The following is a 16,153-nucleotide window of genomic DNA, read 5'->3' as shown; positions in this document are numbered from 1 at the left end:
ACCTTCTCTAAACTCAACCCCCCATGACCTTTAAACCTTGAGTTTATGCAATCGTAACTTAAATGCAACTACAAATTCAAACAGGCATAAAAGATAAAGAACTTCCATAAAACCTCAAGCCTAAACATGTCCCTGCCCCAAACTATAACACAAGCCACTTTCTTTTGGGTTAACCTGCCGAAACAGCTTATGGTCATACTTGTAAGAGTAGTGATCTTTCTTGTCATCTTATATCTATCAATCAATCAACCGAGCTTTCATAACTCAGAAACTATTATGTTGTTGATAAATAAAGCTGAGAAATACAAGCCTATCATGATCCTCTCTGTGTATACTAAAAGCGGCTGGATTAGTTTAATTTATATGACAATCAGGCTTTCCTAACAGGAGCCAGAGAGGTTAGATTAATGAGTACTAGAAATGGTCTTCAATTGCAGACAAGAGGAGCTAAGCCAATTTAAAATCTGCAACTCCACTTGATCGATCCCAGAGGCCAACTCAAATCGCTTTGTGACTCATTATTCAGCCGCAGTGCTTTAGAACAGGGTTTCTCTCCATCATCAATAAATACGCCAAATAAAACCAACAATCACTTCAAAGTAGTGGTGAGTTGCGGCTTCCTCTGATAATAAGCTACGGCGTTGGAGGCTCTCATTTTAATGAGTTTAGGTTCGATTTCACTCAAATAGGGGGCAGCAGAAAGTTCATCAAGGAAACTATATGAACTTGGGTAACAGCTACTATGAGTCTATGATTAAATTTTTTTCTAGAATTTAAACTATATGGACTCTATATGTACTGAAAATAAGTTTTAGTAATAAACTACATAATAATAATAATAATAAAATAATAGTCCAACAAGACAAGATATTAAGAGAAAAACAAATAAAACCATGTTTGTATTTAAAATGGTGAAAAAAGATATTGAAATCATGAAATTATATATATATTTGGGTTAAGTGTTGATTGAATATTTCACCGTTCGTTTGCCTGGCTCTCTCCACCGTCCCTCCCTGAAGCAACGAAATTGTGTCTGGTTGGTCCCGCTCTTTTTATCCGCCGAAATCACAGCCTGGCCCCTCCTCCTTCTTTGTAAGCTTTTGCCTCCCCTCCCCTCTCCTCTCCTCTCTCCTTTTTTATTTCTTTTCCTTTTCTTTCTTTTATTCTTTCCCCCTTTAGCTTCACTGTAAGAATATGTCCTTTTCTTCTCTGAATGAATTCATCACAACCGTTACTCTTTTTCACTCCTCAATGATTTTCTGATCTGGGTATACTTCGTTTCTGTAAATTTTATTTTTCTTTTTTAAAAGTTCCCTCTTTATTATTTCTCCCTGTTAAAGGATTTTCCTTTTCCTAGAGGGACAAAGAGAATTTTTTTTTTCCTATCAATTGGGTGTCAACAATTTTTCTTTTCTTTTCCTTTTTTTTTGGTAATCCTATGATAATTTCCTTTCTGGGTTTTTGAACTTTAATCATATTCAACTTAAAAACTTATTCGTTGCTTGATGAGATGTCCTCTATTATGTGTGGGAAACGGGACATTATCATTTATCATGGGTGTGAAATGTCATTGCTTTTTGAAGTTTCATCTTTTCCTATCAAGGTTTCAGTTAATTTTTCTATTTTGAGAATTTGTGTTTGAAATTCTATTGAAGATCATATGGTTGTTTAATTTCGGTGCCTGGTATGAGAGCCCCACGTGCACAACTTAACTTTTGCTTCATTAAAGTGAGTAAATGTTGAGATTTATGTACTTAAAAAATGAAAATTTGGATTAAGATAACGACCTTGGATTTTCTTGTGAATTTGCAGGATGGGAAGGGTTAAACTAAAAATAAAAAGGTTAGAGAGCACTAGCAACAGGCAAGTTACATATTCGAAACGCAGAACTGGAATTTTGAAGAAAGCTAAGGAATTATCAATATTATGTGACATTGATATTATACTTCTCATGTTTTCTCCAACCGGAAGGCCTACGTTATTCCATGGAGAGCACAGGTACTGTAAGAATGGAATCATCGTTTAATTTGTTGGATGGCCTATTTAGTTTTTATGCTTCACAACAGATTTATTCTTCATTTTGCCACAGATTCATTCTTCATTTTGCCACAGATTCTTTTTTTAATGATGGTTATTTGCATCATTTCTATTTTCAAATGTTTTGTGCACCCCCTGTTACCTTTTTGAAACATTTAATTGATTAATTTATTTATTTTTTGCAAATTATAGCCACATTACATTCAACCTTCCAATATCTATGGGCTTTCATTTGATGGGGAAATCAATTTTATATCAACACCATGTATAACAATAGTGTAAGAATTAGAATATATAGTGGTAATTTGTGTATGCTTTATATTAACTGCAAATAAAGATACAAGTTCTTGGTCAGGTGTCCCATGTATTTTTATTCTTAGACAATATTATAACTGCTCAGATTAATTAGTACGCTTCATGGACTAGGGTTTTGATAATTTATTGTTTGCCGTTTTGATTTGGATTCGTGCTGTATTTGGGATTTCTGTATTTACCGGTATCAAATATGTAATGGAATCTATGTTATAGCGATTCTTCGCATTCCTAATAACTCTGTCAGATGCACATCATGCACTTTAAAATAGCCATGGGTATTTGATCGTCTCAATCATCATATATTTATGCATTTAGTTATTTATGTATATAGCAGATGCCATTAAAAGGGTAACATGTTTGAAGAAGAAATAGAGTGAGGTAACAAATGGGGCTCACTTTGTGTTTGCTTTTTCAGCAATATTGAAGAGGTTATTGCCAAGTTTGCACAATTAACACCACAAGAAAGGGCAAAAAGGTGTTCTCTCTGAAACTTTAACTTCTTTCATGTAATTGTCTGTACATGTTCGAATGCCTTTCTAGCTAAATGATTTTTGTTGGTCTGCAACAGGAAGCTGGAGAGCCTCGAAGTAAGACTCCTTGCAACTTATATTCTTCAATATGTTCTGCTTCTTTCCTCGCCAAGCGAAGAGTAAAGCGTTATCACTCTTTCATTACGCTAATTTTGGGTCTTCTTATTGAGAATATAGGCATTGAAGAAAACCTTCAAGAAATTGGATCACGATGTAAACATACAGGACTTTATAGGTGCAACGTATGTGACTCTTATTTCATTTTCTTCCAGATAGTATGTTTATGTTTAAGTAAAACAATGGGAAGAACCTAAATTCTTTTTTATTGCCCCTTGCAGCAGTCAATCTGTTGAGGTATGAAATTTTCTGGTATTACCTGTGTCCATTTTGATCTTAGATTTTCAAGTTATTGTTAACTTTGTTATGTTTCTGGGAAATTGCTATTTTCAGGAAATGAATAATGAGGTATCAATGTTGCAAGCTCAACTTACTGAAGTACATAAGAGACTGAGGTGCACCTTTGGAGCTTTTGGTTGTTAAAGTATTGCTTTTTCTTTTTTGGTCTTGTTTGTAAAATGTCTGCATGAGATGAGAATAACATACTATTTTTAATTATCGTGTTATAGAAAGTTATATTTGTATTTCATTTCATATGTAGCTTCCTCCTATGTTTTCCTTCCCCAGCTTTTGGACCAGAGGTATAACGGTCAGAACCTTATAGGCTCTCGTATTTTTAAACTCTGAGTGCAAGACAGGCGACCTTTGTCCATCATAGCATCCTTTATACAAAGCTTTAGGCCCTAATGAACTACTTTTCTGAGTTGGGTGTTTTAGGTTAATGTTTTTCCTAGGACAGAGAATACAAGATGTCAAGCCATTATGCAAGTTCCAACGTGAATGCTAAATTAGGATTTAAGTGGCAAGCTTATGACACTTAAATCCTAGTGTAGTGGGAGTGAACTAGATTTCTATGTTTATTGCTGCTATATATTATCTTGGGGATATTATGATGTGAAAATTATAATCTAAAGGATTTCCTTGTGCATGTAAGGCTAGATCGTCCAGAAACAGAACCAGCCAGATTTAAAACTTTTGATTTAATCATGACTGCTTGAAAATAATAGTGAGTCTGCTTCTGAAAATCTCATTCAGCACTATGTTTTTTTCACACTCAAACCTCTGTAACTGCTGTCAAACAATAGCTAGCCTCTATCTTGAGGTTGAGAGTGATATATGTTGATTTTAGTTGTATCTATCTCCTTTATTTTGGCATTGTCCTTCTTAACTGTTTGTGTTTACCTACTATGTTTGGATCCAGTCACACGTGCATTAACAAAATTACATGTAATGTAACAGTGAGAACATGATATATTTGCTCTTCTGGAGTAATTCTTATATTATCATGCAATGATTTCAGCTACTGGAGTAATCCGGATAAAATTGACAATATAGAACATCTTAGGCAGATGGAAGATATACTACGAGAATCCATTGAGCGTATCCAGATGCACAAGGTATGGTGTTTGTTCTATTAGTTGTGACCTCTATGCACTGCTTTTGTGCATTGTCTTTCAAGTCAAAGGCACACAGACAAATATATACACTTACTCACATGCATAAATATATAAAATATAATCAAGTCATTGTATGTATTTAACTGCATTAAAGTTTACCTATAACGGACTCCTGATGAAAACTACTTGGTTGGTTAGCCTCTTGATAGATACCGATAAAGAATGCTAACGACTTACCGCTTCAATAGAACCTGAGCCATATTTACCTGTGAATTACTTATGCCTGCTACTTTCTTGGCAGGAAAATTTTGGAAAGCACCATCTTATGCCACTAGAATGCACAAGCCAGGTAGCAAAAGTATTTCTCTCTCTCTCCCCCCTTGTTTAAGAGAAATGTCTTATGACTTTGGCTTACAGTTTCAGAATGGGATACCTTTGCCTATGATGATTGGTGGGGTGCAAGAAGCACAGCCTGTTACGTGGCTTCCAAACAATGACAATCAACACATGTTATTGCATAATGAACCAAGCTTTCTATCTCATCGGTGAGACTATGATGGACATATACCTTCAAATTCAATTCCCATTAGTCTGCTGGGATATTCAACTTTATGAAGATAAATTTTTTCTTGAAAATAACCTTGAGTCTCATGGCCTACCAGCAGACACATGGTTGTTTTTATCTCAAATGTTTTATTGCAGAAGTAGCAAATTGAATGCCATTTTTTTTTTATTTCAAATGTTTTATTGCACTACCTTTTACATGGCTTACAAACAGTGACAATCAACACATGTTATTGCATAATGAACCAAGCTTTCTACCTCATCGGTCAGACTATTATGGACATATACCTTCAAATTCAATTCCCATTAGTCTGCTGGGATATTCAACTTTTCAAAGATAAATTTCTGCTTGAAAATAACCTTGAGTCTCATGACCTACCAGAAGACACATGGTTGTTTTTATCTCAAATGATTTATTGTAGAAGTAGCATATAAATGCCATTTTGTTTTTATCTCAAATGTTTTATTGTACAACCTGTTACATGGCTTTCAAACAATGACAATCAACAGATGTTATTGCATAATGAACCAAGCTTTCTACCTCATCGGTGAGACTATTATGGACATATACCTTCAAATTCAATTCCCTTTAGTCTGCTGCGATATTCAACTTTATGAAGATAAATTTCTGCTTGAAAATAACGTTGAGTCTCATGGCCTACCAGCAAACACTTGGTTGTTTTTATCTCAAATGTTTTATTGCAGAAGTAGCATATAAATGCCATTTTGTTTGTTTCGGTGTTCCTCATTACCATTGGCTGACTAGTTTCTTTTGCTTCAGAGATGCAGAATGTTCTGCAGATGGCTCCTTTGCAGGCTATTCTGGTTTCTTTGGGTCTGGTAAACAAATAGAGATCGGCAGTTCAGGGCAAGTTGATAATGTGGTACAGGAAAGTAGTGCCCTGAATGAATTAGGGAGTAATGCTTGCTTAAGTTTACAACTTGGTGAGCAATATTTGTACCCGCCATATAGTGCTTCAAACTTGCAAGATGATGAGAAGTTGAAGCCAGAGATGGAGGTGAACTTACCAGGAAATCCTGCTGTTTACCAAGTTGTAAGCAACTTTGAAATCCCTAGACCTATGTATAACGGTGGGCCTCAAGCTCGGATATCTTCTTCTGGCCCTTGTGGCATTATGATGTTTGATGGGAATTCTTACCATCAGGTGAGGATTTTCTTTTTTCTTGTTCTACCGTTAGCTCCATGGGATATAAGTTAGTGAATATTTTTATATTTTGTGCATGTAGTGGTGCCCACTTAAACTGTTTGATTGTGCTGCAATCGGTAGATGATGAATAATATCTACTTGCCCAACAACTTTGATGTATTTGCTTCACTTCCTGTGGTTTAGTTTTTGGCTTAGATTGTAATCTGCATACCTGCCAACAGTGCCATCAGCCAATGATTTTAACAGTCTGATTATCTGCCCATTTCAATTATAGAATTACCAATGGATTATTTTGTATGTTGGACAACCAAAATTTTGAACCTCAGTCTACATTGCTTTAATTGTACACCTAAATTCATCTACACTGTTTATGCAGCCTCTAAATTCTGAAATGTTCATAAGTTACAAGCTAATGTGTTGATATACATGAGCTATTGTGAGGTGGTAGGCTAAGACTTCTGCAGTTGTTGAATTAATTTTTATTGTTATTGCAAAATAATGAAGAACTGGTTGTCATTGCCATCTAGCTAGACTTTTGGTTCCTCATAAGATGACTAACACCTTTTAGTGAACGGTTACCTCGAGTCTAGTTAGGTTCTCCTGTCACATTGGCTGAATCTTGCTGTATGAAATTCACTGTTGAATTCCCTTTAATACAATTATCATATTTATTTAATGACAATAAGGATGAAATTAATGTCAACAGTAAATTATGCTCTTATCATGCTTCTGTGGCATCAAGTAGCATATACACAATTTTGTTTGACTTTAGTTTTTGTTCTCACCTATGCTACTTTTAATCTATTGTGTTCAAGGGATTGAATCTGCTTGCAAATTCATTGATTCTGATCATTGTTTATTCCAGCAAACTAAATCGACTTTCATGAATCAGACACCTCCATCTGGAGAATTGCATAATTTGTAGCTGGACTCAGAGATGTGCATTAGAATCTGATCATTTCGTGGCTTATGGACATTCGTTGTGATAGAATTGATCCAATAATGGAATTAATAGGTGAAGCATGCAGCAGATGAAGCATGAAGCACGGCCCAAGAGATGGACTAATTATCATCCGGTCATTTTATGCTGCTGAACATGTTTCTTGTATATTTAGTGTAACTGTGTAAGTCATACAGGATTACTGACTTCTGTATATAAACCTTTCTTGTTCGTTTTTTTTTTTTTTTTTGTCTAAACACAGTTTTCAAGGGGATGGTTTCAAAAACATTTCCCAGTCCCCCAAGGTGTATATTACACTCTTGTAGAAAATGAACATGACATTTTACTATAATTAGTTTTCATTTAAATCGATTGTCATCTGAGATCGATTTTATGTTGTTTGTATCTACTAGTCTAATTCTTTTAACAAGTGATGTCATCTCTAATTTGTGAATGAAGTTTAATATAAATAATCATATAGATGCAATCTGAAGTTCCCCTGTACATTGATGGTCCCTTGTTTACATGGAATATCCTTAGATCTTACTCAAACAGCATTAACTCGAGTTTACAAAACAAAGGAACATGATCTACAACTCAACTTCAAATTTGATTTAGTAACCCCTGATTGTATTGATGATGGTGTTGTGCCATGGGTCTGACAGGTGCTGCAACAGGTTATCAAAAGGTCCTTTGCCAGTAACGTTGTATTGAACCACAAATCCCAAGAATGCTAACATTGCCAATCTCCCTGCATATTCAAACAGCACAAGCTTAGCCCACTTGATATACAAATATTTCACAACAAAATAAACCAGACTTATGGGATACATACCATTGGCAAGCTCCTTTTCCTTGGCCTCAGGGGTAGGTGCAAGGTTGAGGGGGTTGAAAATGCTACCAGGGTACCCACATTCATGTGGAGGCAAGCTGTATTGCTTGAAGATGGGGTCTTGGTTCACACAGCCTGGGTTCTTTATGTCTTGCCACCTTCTGATCTCCACATAGTGGAACAAAATGAACTCAATAACGAAGAGGGTTGATGAGGAAGCAAAGTATTCTGCTTTCCCAGCATCATACCATTGAGGAGCATTGATTATCCCAATCTTAGTGAAAACTTCAGGCAAGAGCATCCCTGCAACACCCAACATAGCCCAACGCGAGTTCACAAGCTCAGCTTGCACATACCATTTCAAGTTCTCCGGGTCCTCAGCAAGTCCAAGAGGATCAAAACCATTGTCACCTGGAAGACTGCAAGTGTATACAGGTTTAGTTCATAATCGTAGACTCAAAAGTCATTTGAGCTCTACTTTTACTAGTAATAGGAGCATTCTTTTCAAAATGCCAACAGTGTATAATTAAATGATTTTATCCAGATAAAAAGTACATACCTGCCATTGAGGTAAGCTGGTGAAGGCAGACCTGGCAACCACTCCCCTTTCTTGGCTTCAACTTTGAATGAGCTAGGTGTTGTAGAAGCCGTTGGTTTAAAGCAAACTTTTCTGTTTAACTTACTAGAAGACCCAGTAAGAAACCTCGTCTTGGATGCGCGTGGGCGGAAAACGGCAGCTGAGGCCTGTGTTGAGACGGTAGCCATGATTTCCGGCGGAAAAATGGGTCAGGAGTGAGGGGAGCAGGGGCAGTGTGTAAGCTAGGGAATGCAAATGTTTTTGTGCATGGCTTAACTTTGTATCTCCATTTCATGGGCACTCATGTGGTTGTCGTTAAACGTTGGAAACTGATGGTTGGTTTGTTGGATTTCGTGGATCCAACGGTTGAGGTGAATTAAGGTTTATCCCTTTATCGTGGTGCCGTATCCACAAATCTGTATCTTTGTTGCCGTTGGTGGAGAAAAGATCATCTGGGACCCATCTTTTGGCCGGCATAGGAAGATTTTTCTGCTACGTGGGAGCTTTTACGTCCAATAGTTGCATGACATTTGGCTGCCAGGGTTACACCTTAGCCAAAGATATCCATGCGGAACGGTTAAAAATCAGATGAATCCAGGCAGGATTTCCCCTAATCGGGACAAAGAGTAAATTGCTACTAACATTAGAATCTCATTGCCATCCATTCTGAGTAGATTTTTGGTGCTGGATGATAGATATACACAATTTTTGCCTTTCAGCATTAGAGATTGCCCTATCCTCACCTCAGCGTCATAAATTAATTACTCAAGTGTATTTAATAAACCATTGAGTCTCAACTCCCAATTGAAAGATCTTACAAGTGTTACGGAGTGAAAGCCCGAGTCAAGGGCTTGTCATATTTCCTCACCTCATCTATAGATTTTTTTGTTTTCATCGTCACCTCAAACATGGATCAGGAGGATGCAAAAATCAATATAATGATTAAAATTGAGTTGTCCACCTCATGAATCGTGATAATCCCAACAAAAAAATTTAAGCAGAGTAGCAGACAGCGAAATGCTCCCCTCTGCCAAGCCACAATTGTAAAGAGCAATACAACTGATTCCTCAGGGCAGCCAAAGTTATTGCCCTGCAGCAGCAGCTGCCTCCAATTCTTCGTCTGTCAAGAACCTGGTTGAGGGATAGAATTCCGTTTCAGAGCCAGTTTCAATCGCTTCCAATGGATAAGACCTCAGTGAAAACTGGGTTCCAGTTGCCTCCACAGTTTTATTAATGAAAGTTGATCTTGGCATGTAATCCTTCATACAGCATATGAAGTCCAAATGGCCCCTTGCCTAAAAAAAAAAACAGACAGGCATGATTATCTCTATCCCAAATGGCACATGCGCTGTGTGGTAAAGATTGAGAAGATTTGTCAAGTAGTGTTCTCTTTAAAGTGAAATAAAAAAAATCATATGCAATAGAAGTTAAAAGATTGTGGGAGAGTAGGGAAAAAAAATGTAGGAGAGAAGACAGAAAAGACAGTTTTTAACATACAAATTTGTGAACTGAGAGTGTATGAAAAACAGTAGGAGAAATCTCACTGAGTTAAATAAGAATTCAACTCACGTTAATAGTTTTAGAAGAGAGACTGAATTGTGTGACACCAACTCATCCTTGGTCTTTTATATCCATATGGATAGAAAATACAATATTCATATTGCAACATATAGCAAATCATGAAGCATCTGGTCAATTGATACAGGCAAGAGAAAGAAGACACACCGGCATCTACAAGCCATGGCAAGCTATCAACAACCAACATATAATTTTAGAAAGTACTGCAGTTCAGAGATATCAAACATATTCAATAAGATGGAATACATCTGCTGCCTTTACTGACATATCAAGTTTTATTTACATATTACTTGTTTCCTAAAACTATTCTCCCTAGGAGTAAGAGTACTTTTTTCAACAGTCTCATCAAGACTGAGCTACACTAAGCCTAGGTAACAAGGCAATTCTTGTGAACTATCTCTTCAGACAAACCTTGAATTAAGTACATGAACAAACAAGAAAAGATAAGTTGAAGAACTGACAGCTTACCGATCGATATTCAGGTGCTCGTTTAGGAAGTTTCAGGTAAGTCATGTTCCTGACATCAAAGTCCCATAAAAATGAAGTGTGATGGATCCACCTACTCTTGGTAATGGATTGGGCATTTCCACCAAACTTGTGGTTACCAAATACATAATCTAAAACAAGACAGCTGAAAGTTTACCATTAAAGAATGCAAACTTGCTCAGCAAAAATTTCTTGTCAGTGATGCAAGTCTAAGAGAAGTCCCAAAACAACAGTGAGATACAAGCCATACACCTCAGCATAGATGCAGAATTGAATGCAATTAGTTAAATATTCCACAAGTGATATAAGCCATAACACCTGACTTTAATGTACTACTATTTTCAGATTATGAACTATGGTAGAACTAGATATCATCGATTTACCATTCTACGTGGTTAAGAATTTAGGTCAGACTTTTTAATTCCATTATTTCTGCTTTCAAATATGAAATGCAGTTCTTCATGGCATCTTCACAAAAAACACTTCTCTCATTTTCTTCATGTAATTAAAGGAAGAAACAAAAGAAGGTAACAGATTGCAACAAGATAGTTCAACACATTTCACTCATCCCTCTTCACCCACTGATGCATTCATTAAGAGGGAATGCTGGGATTACTACATGATAAAAGACATTCCTAATATTTGTTTTAAGTAGCACAGATATATTATCCAGTGAATAAACAAAGGCTACTTTGGGTATCAATTCTAAAGTGATATTTTCTAGTCTAAAACCTACGACCAACAATTTGGTTATCATCATTGGATTATAATTGAACACATTGATAAGCATATACTGGCTCTAGAATCTTGGTTCCAGATTAAATTGACTAAATCATCTTAAAGTTATTGAATCTAGAAAAGAGCACCTTATCAGGCATTAAACATATAAATTAGACAAGTGTGAAAATAGAGCATTTTATACGAATAAGCCATGATCTAATTTACCATTTTCACGAAGATGGAAATCACCAATTCCTTGAAAGACTTTGCCATATAATAAGCTGCTCCAAGACATGATTGGTCGAGGATATGGCTGTAAGTCAGGCACTGCTTCTTTGTTGCATATGAAAGTGGCAAATATTGTCCCACAGTCAACAATAACAGTACCTCCACCTGTAAACCTTCTTATGACAGGAACCTGATCGCGTAACACGGATTCAATTTCAAGAAGTTCAGCAGGTTTCCTATGCAGAATATTTATGTAGCCTTATGAATCCCTTATGTCCAATATAAGCAGCAGAAATTAAAGCCCAAGAGAGCGTGCAATGTCAGATAAATTCGAGAAAGCCAGATATAATTTAACCAAGATATGCTCTTCTTGGCCCTATCACATTAAAAGAGAATAGCTAATTGGATAACAATTAAAGTTAAGGGCATAAATCAGAAACTTCTCAATTGACTAGCTACTTTATTTTTTGGGGACATTAGAAATAAATATGCTAATTGATCAAGCCCAGTTTTGTTAAAGTGTCTGCACTTTGCTAATTGCTTACATTTTAGAATACATAAAAAGTATAAAAGGTTAACCACCCAAGTTTCATAGCTAGTAAACTGAAGTAAATTTCTCAAATTTCTATAACCAGATGGATGCTACTATATGATGTTTAGATGTCAATTGATATTACATTCACTCCATGTAGCTTGTTCAGAACCTGGAAGGTTACAGTATATTAGTTCTTGATTCAAGTGAGTCTTACTGTTTGTTGTAATTGCTAGTTCGAAGCTGGAAAGCTACCACTTAACATCTAACATAAGTTGACCATTCAACAAAGAAAAGCAGTAAGCTGAATCAACGTTAACATATTAGGGGGCACAAATTAAAGAAAGAAAAATGCAGGTTAATAACTGATTAATACAAACTAAACAAGAACCTTACCCCGAAACGCCCATTACAATGGTAGGATCATTAGTTCCATCATTGATGATACACCAATTCTCTGATGAGGTCCGAAGCAGTTGCTCCTCTATATGTAGTTGCTGCAAAATAGGCAATCCTTTGAATCTCAAAAGATTCATCATTGGAAGGCCAATATTTCTAGTCTGAGGGATAGGCATTTAGAAGCAGAAGTTGAGTTGGAGGTCCGGTTTTCCAATGTGGTACAGGAGGCTTATTTCTCCTGCAAGAAACAGACACAATAAGGATTCTATGATTACCTATTTCCCCAACTTGATAAACAGTGTTTTTATGATACAATTCTTTTTCTTTCTATAAACACTAAAATAAAGCATAAAGCAAAGGAAAGAACAAGTGGGAAACTTTACATTAATGAGAAAATGGATTCATTGTTGCTTACAAAACAAAATTTTATGAAATGGAGTCACACTTATTATCTTTAAAAACGCATTTTGCTAACCAGTTAAGACAATTTTATTTCATTACTCTCTCACTTAAATACTGCAACTTAAAAAAAAAAAAACCCCACACCTTTAAGAGGAAACGAATGATAAAGCAAATTACAAATAACCCATTAACAAGAATATTTGTACCATGAACGGAAAAAATCCGAAGAATTTTTGCTTTCTGAAAAATGGGTTTCAAGCAATACCTTTCAAATTTCAAGAGGCGTCTTTTGCTGACACAGCAGCTCCAACTATTTGGAAAACGACAGCTTGAAACCTGAAGCAGAAAGAAAATCAAAATAATCGAGAGACTCCGCAATTATGAAGATCAGACAGATCAAATAAAAACAATCTTCGGCCCGGTCTGGCTCATGGAAAACACGAGAGAAAAGAAAACAAAATTCTTGAATTGTACTTTCTTGTATTTGGTGAGGTTGGACAAATTGGAGGAAAATTTTGATTTAAGGAAAAATATGGAGAAAAATTAAGGAGGACTATTACATCCCTTCCTTTGCTTCCAAAAAATTGAGGAAAATTAGAGAAAAACTTTTGGGCCTACACCTGCGAAGCCATTGACTTTAACCATATAATCACCCACCATAAGAGGAGATGGAATGAGAGAAGGCACCAGAGAGAGGAGGAAGAAAAAGAATGAAAAAGGGAACCCGCCGCTGCTAGCCTCGTCGGCGATGGCGACGGCAACGAGACTAGAGATACCCGTGAGATGCCCAGAAGCAGAGTTGCCTGAGTGAGGAGAAAGATCTGAAACGAAACAGAGAAAATTAGAAGATAAGCTGAAAGAGCTAACTACGCCGTTTAGGAAGAGGGGGAAATTTAAAATAAAAAAAAAATATAAAAAGCTAGGGGATTTGAGGTGGGGTACGAAAATTAAGAGGCTAAGTAACCTGACAATTCTTGTATTTATATCTTAATTGTGTTGTGTAAGTGTAAAATATTAACAATTATATGAATAAATATGAACACCATATGATTAATTAATTATTTAAAAATCTTAAATGTATATATAAATATGTTTAATAAATATGTAATACAATATGACTAACATATTTATTAAACATGTCGAATTAAATTTTATATTATATGATACGATTAAGACAATTAAAATTTATATGATTTATGACCTATTTACACTATTAATATGATTAATATACTATTCATACTATTAAAATGAATAAATTAAAATATGTACAAGTAAAGTATGATTCTATTATTCAAGTTTACAATAAAAAATTATAAATATCGTAATATATACTAAATAAAATAAAATTTAATATCAATAAATCTTAGTTACCATAAAAATATTAGTATTTATATAAATTCATAAATAAGTCTTCACCATTTACTAAACGTGTTTACATGACACGTGAACATGATTAAATAAATAGATAATAAACGAGTCACAGATTATATAAATACATAATAACGCGATTAACTAATCATACCTTACATGTTTTAAACATATTAAGCAAGTTTGCACGATTAAGATACGAATAATTCGTGTCTTAATCGTGTTGACACGATTAATACACAAAACATAATTAATCTAAGCTCAAATCTACTTAAACCTTTTCGTGTTCGTGTCGTGTTGCTATATTGTATATAAACTTGTGAGGTATAAGGCAAAGGCCAAACATAGACCAAATATACTTTTTCTTTTCTTTTAACAGGTTTAACATTGCAGTAATAAATTTTTATTTTTTATTCTTTATACATTTTACCATTACCAAAATGTATAAAAAAAAAATATTTTTCTTGATAAATTAAGAAATTTCATCTTTTGTTAATTTTTGTTTCTCTAATTATTTCTTCCACATTTTTTTTTTGAATAACATAGGAATTTTATTAAAGATACAAAGCAGCAGCAAAACAACACATCACCAGACTTTCAAAAGCATAAAAGAAGCCCTGCTCTCAAAACCAAAACTCATGAAATAAAAATACAGTAGGCAACTAATGGGTTTGGCTATGGATGGCATGCTCAAAATACGCAGTTGAAAGAAAATTAAAATTTATAACTAAACAACCAAGACATGCCTCCACCCATGGATCACCTTGGTGATATTTAACACATAAAAGCACAAAATAAATTATTGTTTAGAAAGTTACCTTGCCATTTAATTTCGTAATCATGATGGCACTTTCGAAAGCAATCCCGTGAACACTGCAAGGAGCAAAAATCCTAGCCAATCAAGTATTTGGCTTTCAATGGTAGTACACACGATTGCACTTGAACATTTAACAAAGGAATGAGTTATTAACTATACTTTGTGCTAGCAAAGAGGACAATAATTACCTTTTTCGTCTTTTTCACAATCTTAGCCGAACTTTTCTTAAAAATTGCTTCACAAACAATTTTCTCTTTCACACAAAGGGAGTGGTGGCAAAGAAAGAAAACGTTTCTCTTTTCCTGACAAAAACTACATTTTCTTCAATTGTGAAAAACTCTCATAAGGAAAAATAGTTAAAATGTGACTTATATGCTAGGTTAAAATAACTTCAATTTTACAATTAAGCCCTCAATATTATAACACATTATAATATTGAGCCTATTACTTAATTAAACTCTTTTAATTAAGTCCTTGGAAATTAAAATCAAAATTAATTTCTTTTATATTTTGCAATCAAGGCCTTATAGTTATAACTATTTATAATTATGCCAAAAACTTAATTAAACTCTTTTAATTAAGTTTATAGAAGTTAATTACCTAGCATGTGATTTAAATCTAACTTAAATCGTCACTTTCCCAATTTAATTCAAATGCAATCATTGTGTGTGACCCATTAGGTTCCTAATACGTTGGCAATAGAGTTGATTAATGACTTAATTGATTAATATAAATTTTAATCAATTAGTTTATAATCAATTCTATAGACCAAGATTGGCATCTAGCAATGCATCATGGCCACCTAATTGTTGGGAGAGTCAAAGGGTTCTTTGACAACCTTTCAATATACAATCTATCAGTGTAATTCATTCCCTCATCATATATCTCAAAGATGATAAGAGCTTGGAACAGTGTCTACTCTTATTGACCTCCATATTTGTTCCTACAATTATAGCATTAGCTTTATAGAGAGTTATGAAACCTTTTTCATAATCTCCATGTTGCCTTGGCCAAGGACTTCAATAAGCTAATGTTAACCAAGAACTGATAGGATATGTCCTCTAAAACACTTGAGATGATGATTCCTATCTTGACCATTCATTTGCCTTCACATGCTTCATACTATACCCAAAAGCATCATGTTT

At 34.9% G+C, this 16,153-nt stretch overlaps 3 protein-coding genes across 8 annotated transcripts; 1 reads left to right on the top strand and 2 right to left on the bottom strand.

Annotated features, from left to right (window-relative positions):
- Positions 1 to 935: 935 nt before the first annotated feature.
- On the top strand, positions 936 to 7,421 carry AGL65 (AGAMOUS-like 65). 5 transcript variants are annotated; one of them, XM_018117724.2, is made up of 12 exons: positions 936 to 1,092; positions 1,813 to 1,998; positions 2,768 to 2,827; positions 2,921 to 2,939; positions 3,060 to 3,124; positions 3,221 to 3,236; positions 3,333 to 3,394; positions 4,300 to 4,396; positions 4,698 to 4,745; positions 4,814 to 4,941; positions 5,742 to 6,126; positions 7,022 to 7,421. In XM_018117724.2, the coding sequence occupies exons 2-12, from the start codon at positions 1,814 to 1,816 to the stop codon at positions 7,052 to 7,054; spliced, it is 1,098 nt and encodes a 365-aa protein (XP_017973213.1). In that variant the 5' UTR covers positions 936 to 1,092; position 1,813; the 3' UTR covers positions 7,055 to 7,421. The 5 variants fall into 5 exon arrangements, with proteins under 5 accessions (XP_017973213.1, XP_007037391.2, XP_088661024.1 ...); XM_007037329.3 differs by having other exon boundaries at positions 6,995 to 7,421; XM_088804898.1 differs by having other exon boundaries at positions 1,018 to 1,036; positions 6,995 to 7,421.
- A 126-nt stretch (positions 7,422 to 7,547) lies between these two features.
- Positions 7,548 to 8,761, bottom strand: LHCA4 (light-harvesting chlorophyll-protein complex I subunit A4). The gene is made up of 3 exons (XM_007037326.3): positions 8,461 to 8,761; positions 7,905 to 8,320; positions 7,548 to 7,820 (listed from the first exon to the last, which is right to left on the bottom strand). Exons 1-3 carry the CDS (start codon positions 8,664 to 8,666, stop codon positions 7,684 to 7,686), a joined length of 759 nt encoding a protein of 252 aa, XP_007037388.2. The 5' UTR covers positions 8,667 to 8,761; the 3' UTR covers positions 7,548 to 7,683.
- A 639-nt stretch (positions 8,762 to 9,400) lies between these two features.
- LOC18604718 (Biotin/lipoate A/B protein ligase family) lies at positions 9,401 to 13,708 on the bottom strand. 2 transcript variants are annotated; one of them, XM_007037325.3, is made up of 6 exons: positions 13,481 to 13,708; positions 13,089 to 13,159; positions 12,419 to 12,659; positions 11,488 to 11,726; positions 10,525 to 10,673; positions 9,401 to 9,773 (listed from the first exon to the last, which is right to left on the bottom strand). In XM_007037325.3, the coding sequence occupies exons 3-6, from the start codon at positions 12,595 to 12,597 to the stop codon at positions 9,561 to 9,563; spliced, it is 780 nt and encodes a 259-aa protein (XP_007037387.1). In that variant the 5' UTR covers positions 12,598 to 12,659; positions 13,089 to 13,159; positions 13,481 to 13,708; the 3' UTR covers positions 9,401 to 9,560. The 2 variants fall into 2 exon arrangements, with proteins under 2 accessions (XP_007037387.1, XP_017973214.1); XM_018117725.2 differs by having other exon boundaries at positions 13,089 to 13,708.
- Positions 13,709 to 16,153: the final 2,445 nt, after the last annotated feature.

This window comes from Theobroma cacao, chromosome 3 (assembly GCF_053813885.1).
Source record: "Theobroma cacao isolate CCN51 chromosome 3, ASM5381388v1, whole genome shotgun sequence".
Taxonomy (NCBI): domain Eukaryota; kingdom Viridiplantae; phylum Streptophyta; class Magnoliopsida; order Malvales; family Malvaceae; genus Theobroma; species Theobroma cacao.
This window is presented reverse-complemented; position numbering and strand designations above follow the sequence as displayed.

Bases quoted from the DNA above. Each gene is read 5' to 3' on its own strand.
- AGL65 (XM_007037329.3), top strand. From the start codon at position 1,814: ATGGGAAGGGTTAAACTAAAAATAAAAAGGTTAGAGAGCACTAGCAAC. The intron at 1,999-2,767 runs GTACTGTAAGAA...TTGCTTTTTCAG, and splicing joins TTATTCCATGGAGAGCACAG to CAATATTGAAGAGGTTATTG. The intron at 3,395-4,299 runs GTGCACCTTTGG...CAATGATTTCAG, and splicing joins GAAGTACATAAGAGACTGAG to CTACTGGAGTAATCCGGATA.
- LOC18604718 (XM_018117725.2), bottom strand. From the start codon at position 12,597: ATGCCTATCCCTCAGACTAGAAATATTGGCCTTCCAATGATGAATCTT. The intron at 11,727-12,418 runs GTAAGGTTCTTG...TATTCTGCATAG, and splicing joins ATTGTAATGGGCGTTTCGGG to GAAACCTGCTGAACTTCTTG. The intron at 10,674-11,487 runs GTAAATTAGATC...GTCTTGTTTTAG, and splicing joins TTTCCATCTTCGTGAAAATG to ATTATGTATTTGGTAACCAC.
- LHCA4 (XM_007037326.3), bottom strand. From the start codon at position 8,666: ATGGCTACCGTCTCAACACAGGCCTCAGCTGCCGTTTTCCGCCCACGC. The intron at 8,321-8,460 runs GTATGTACTTTT...ATACACTTGCAG, and splicing joins CCAGCTTACCTCAATGGCAG to TCTTCCAGGTGACAATGGTT. The intron at 7,821-7,904 runs GTATGTATCCCA...TTGAATATGCAG, and splicing joins GGAAAAGGAGCTTGCCAATG to GGAGATTGGCAATGTTAGCA.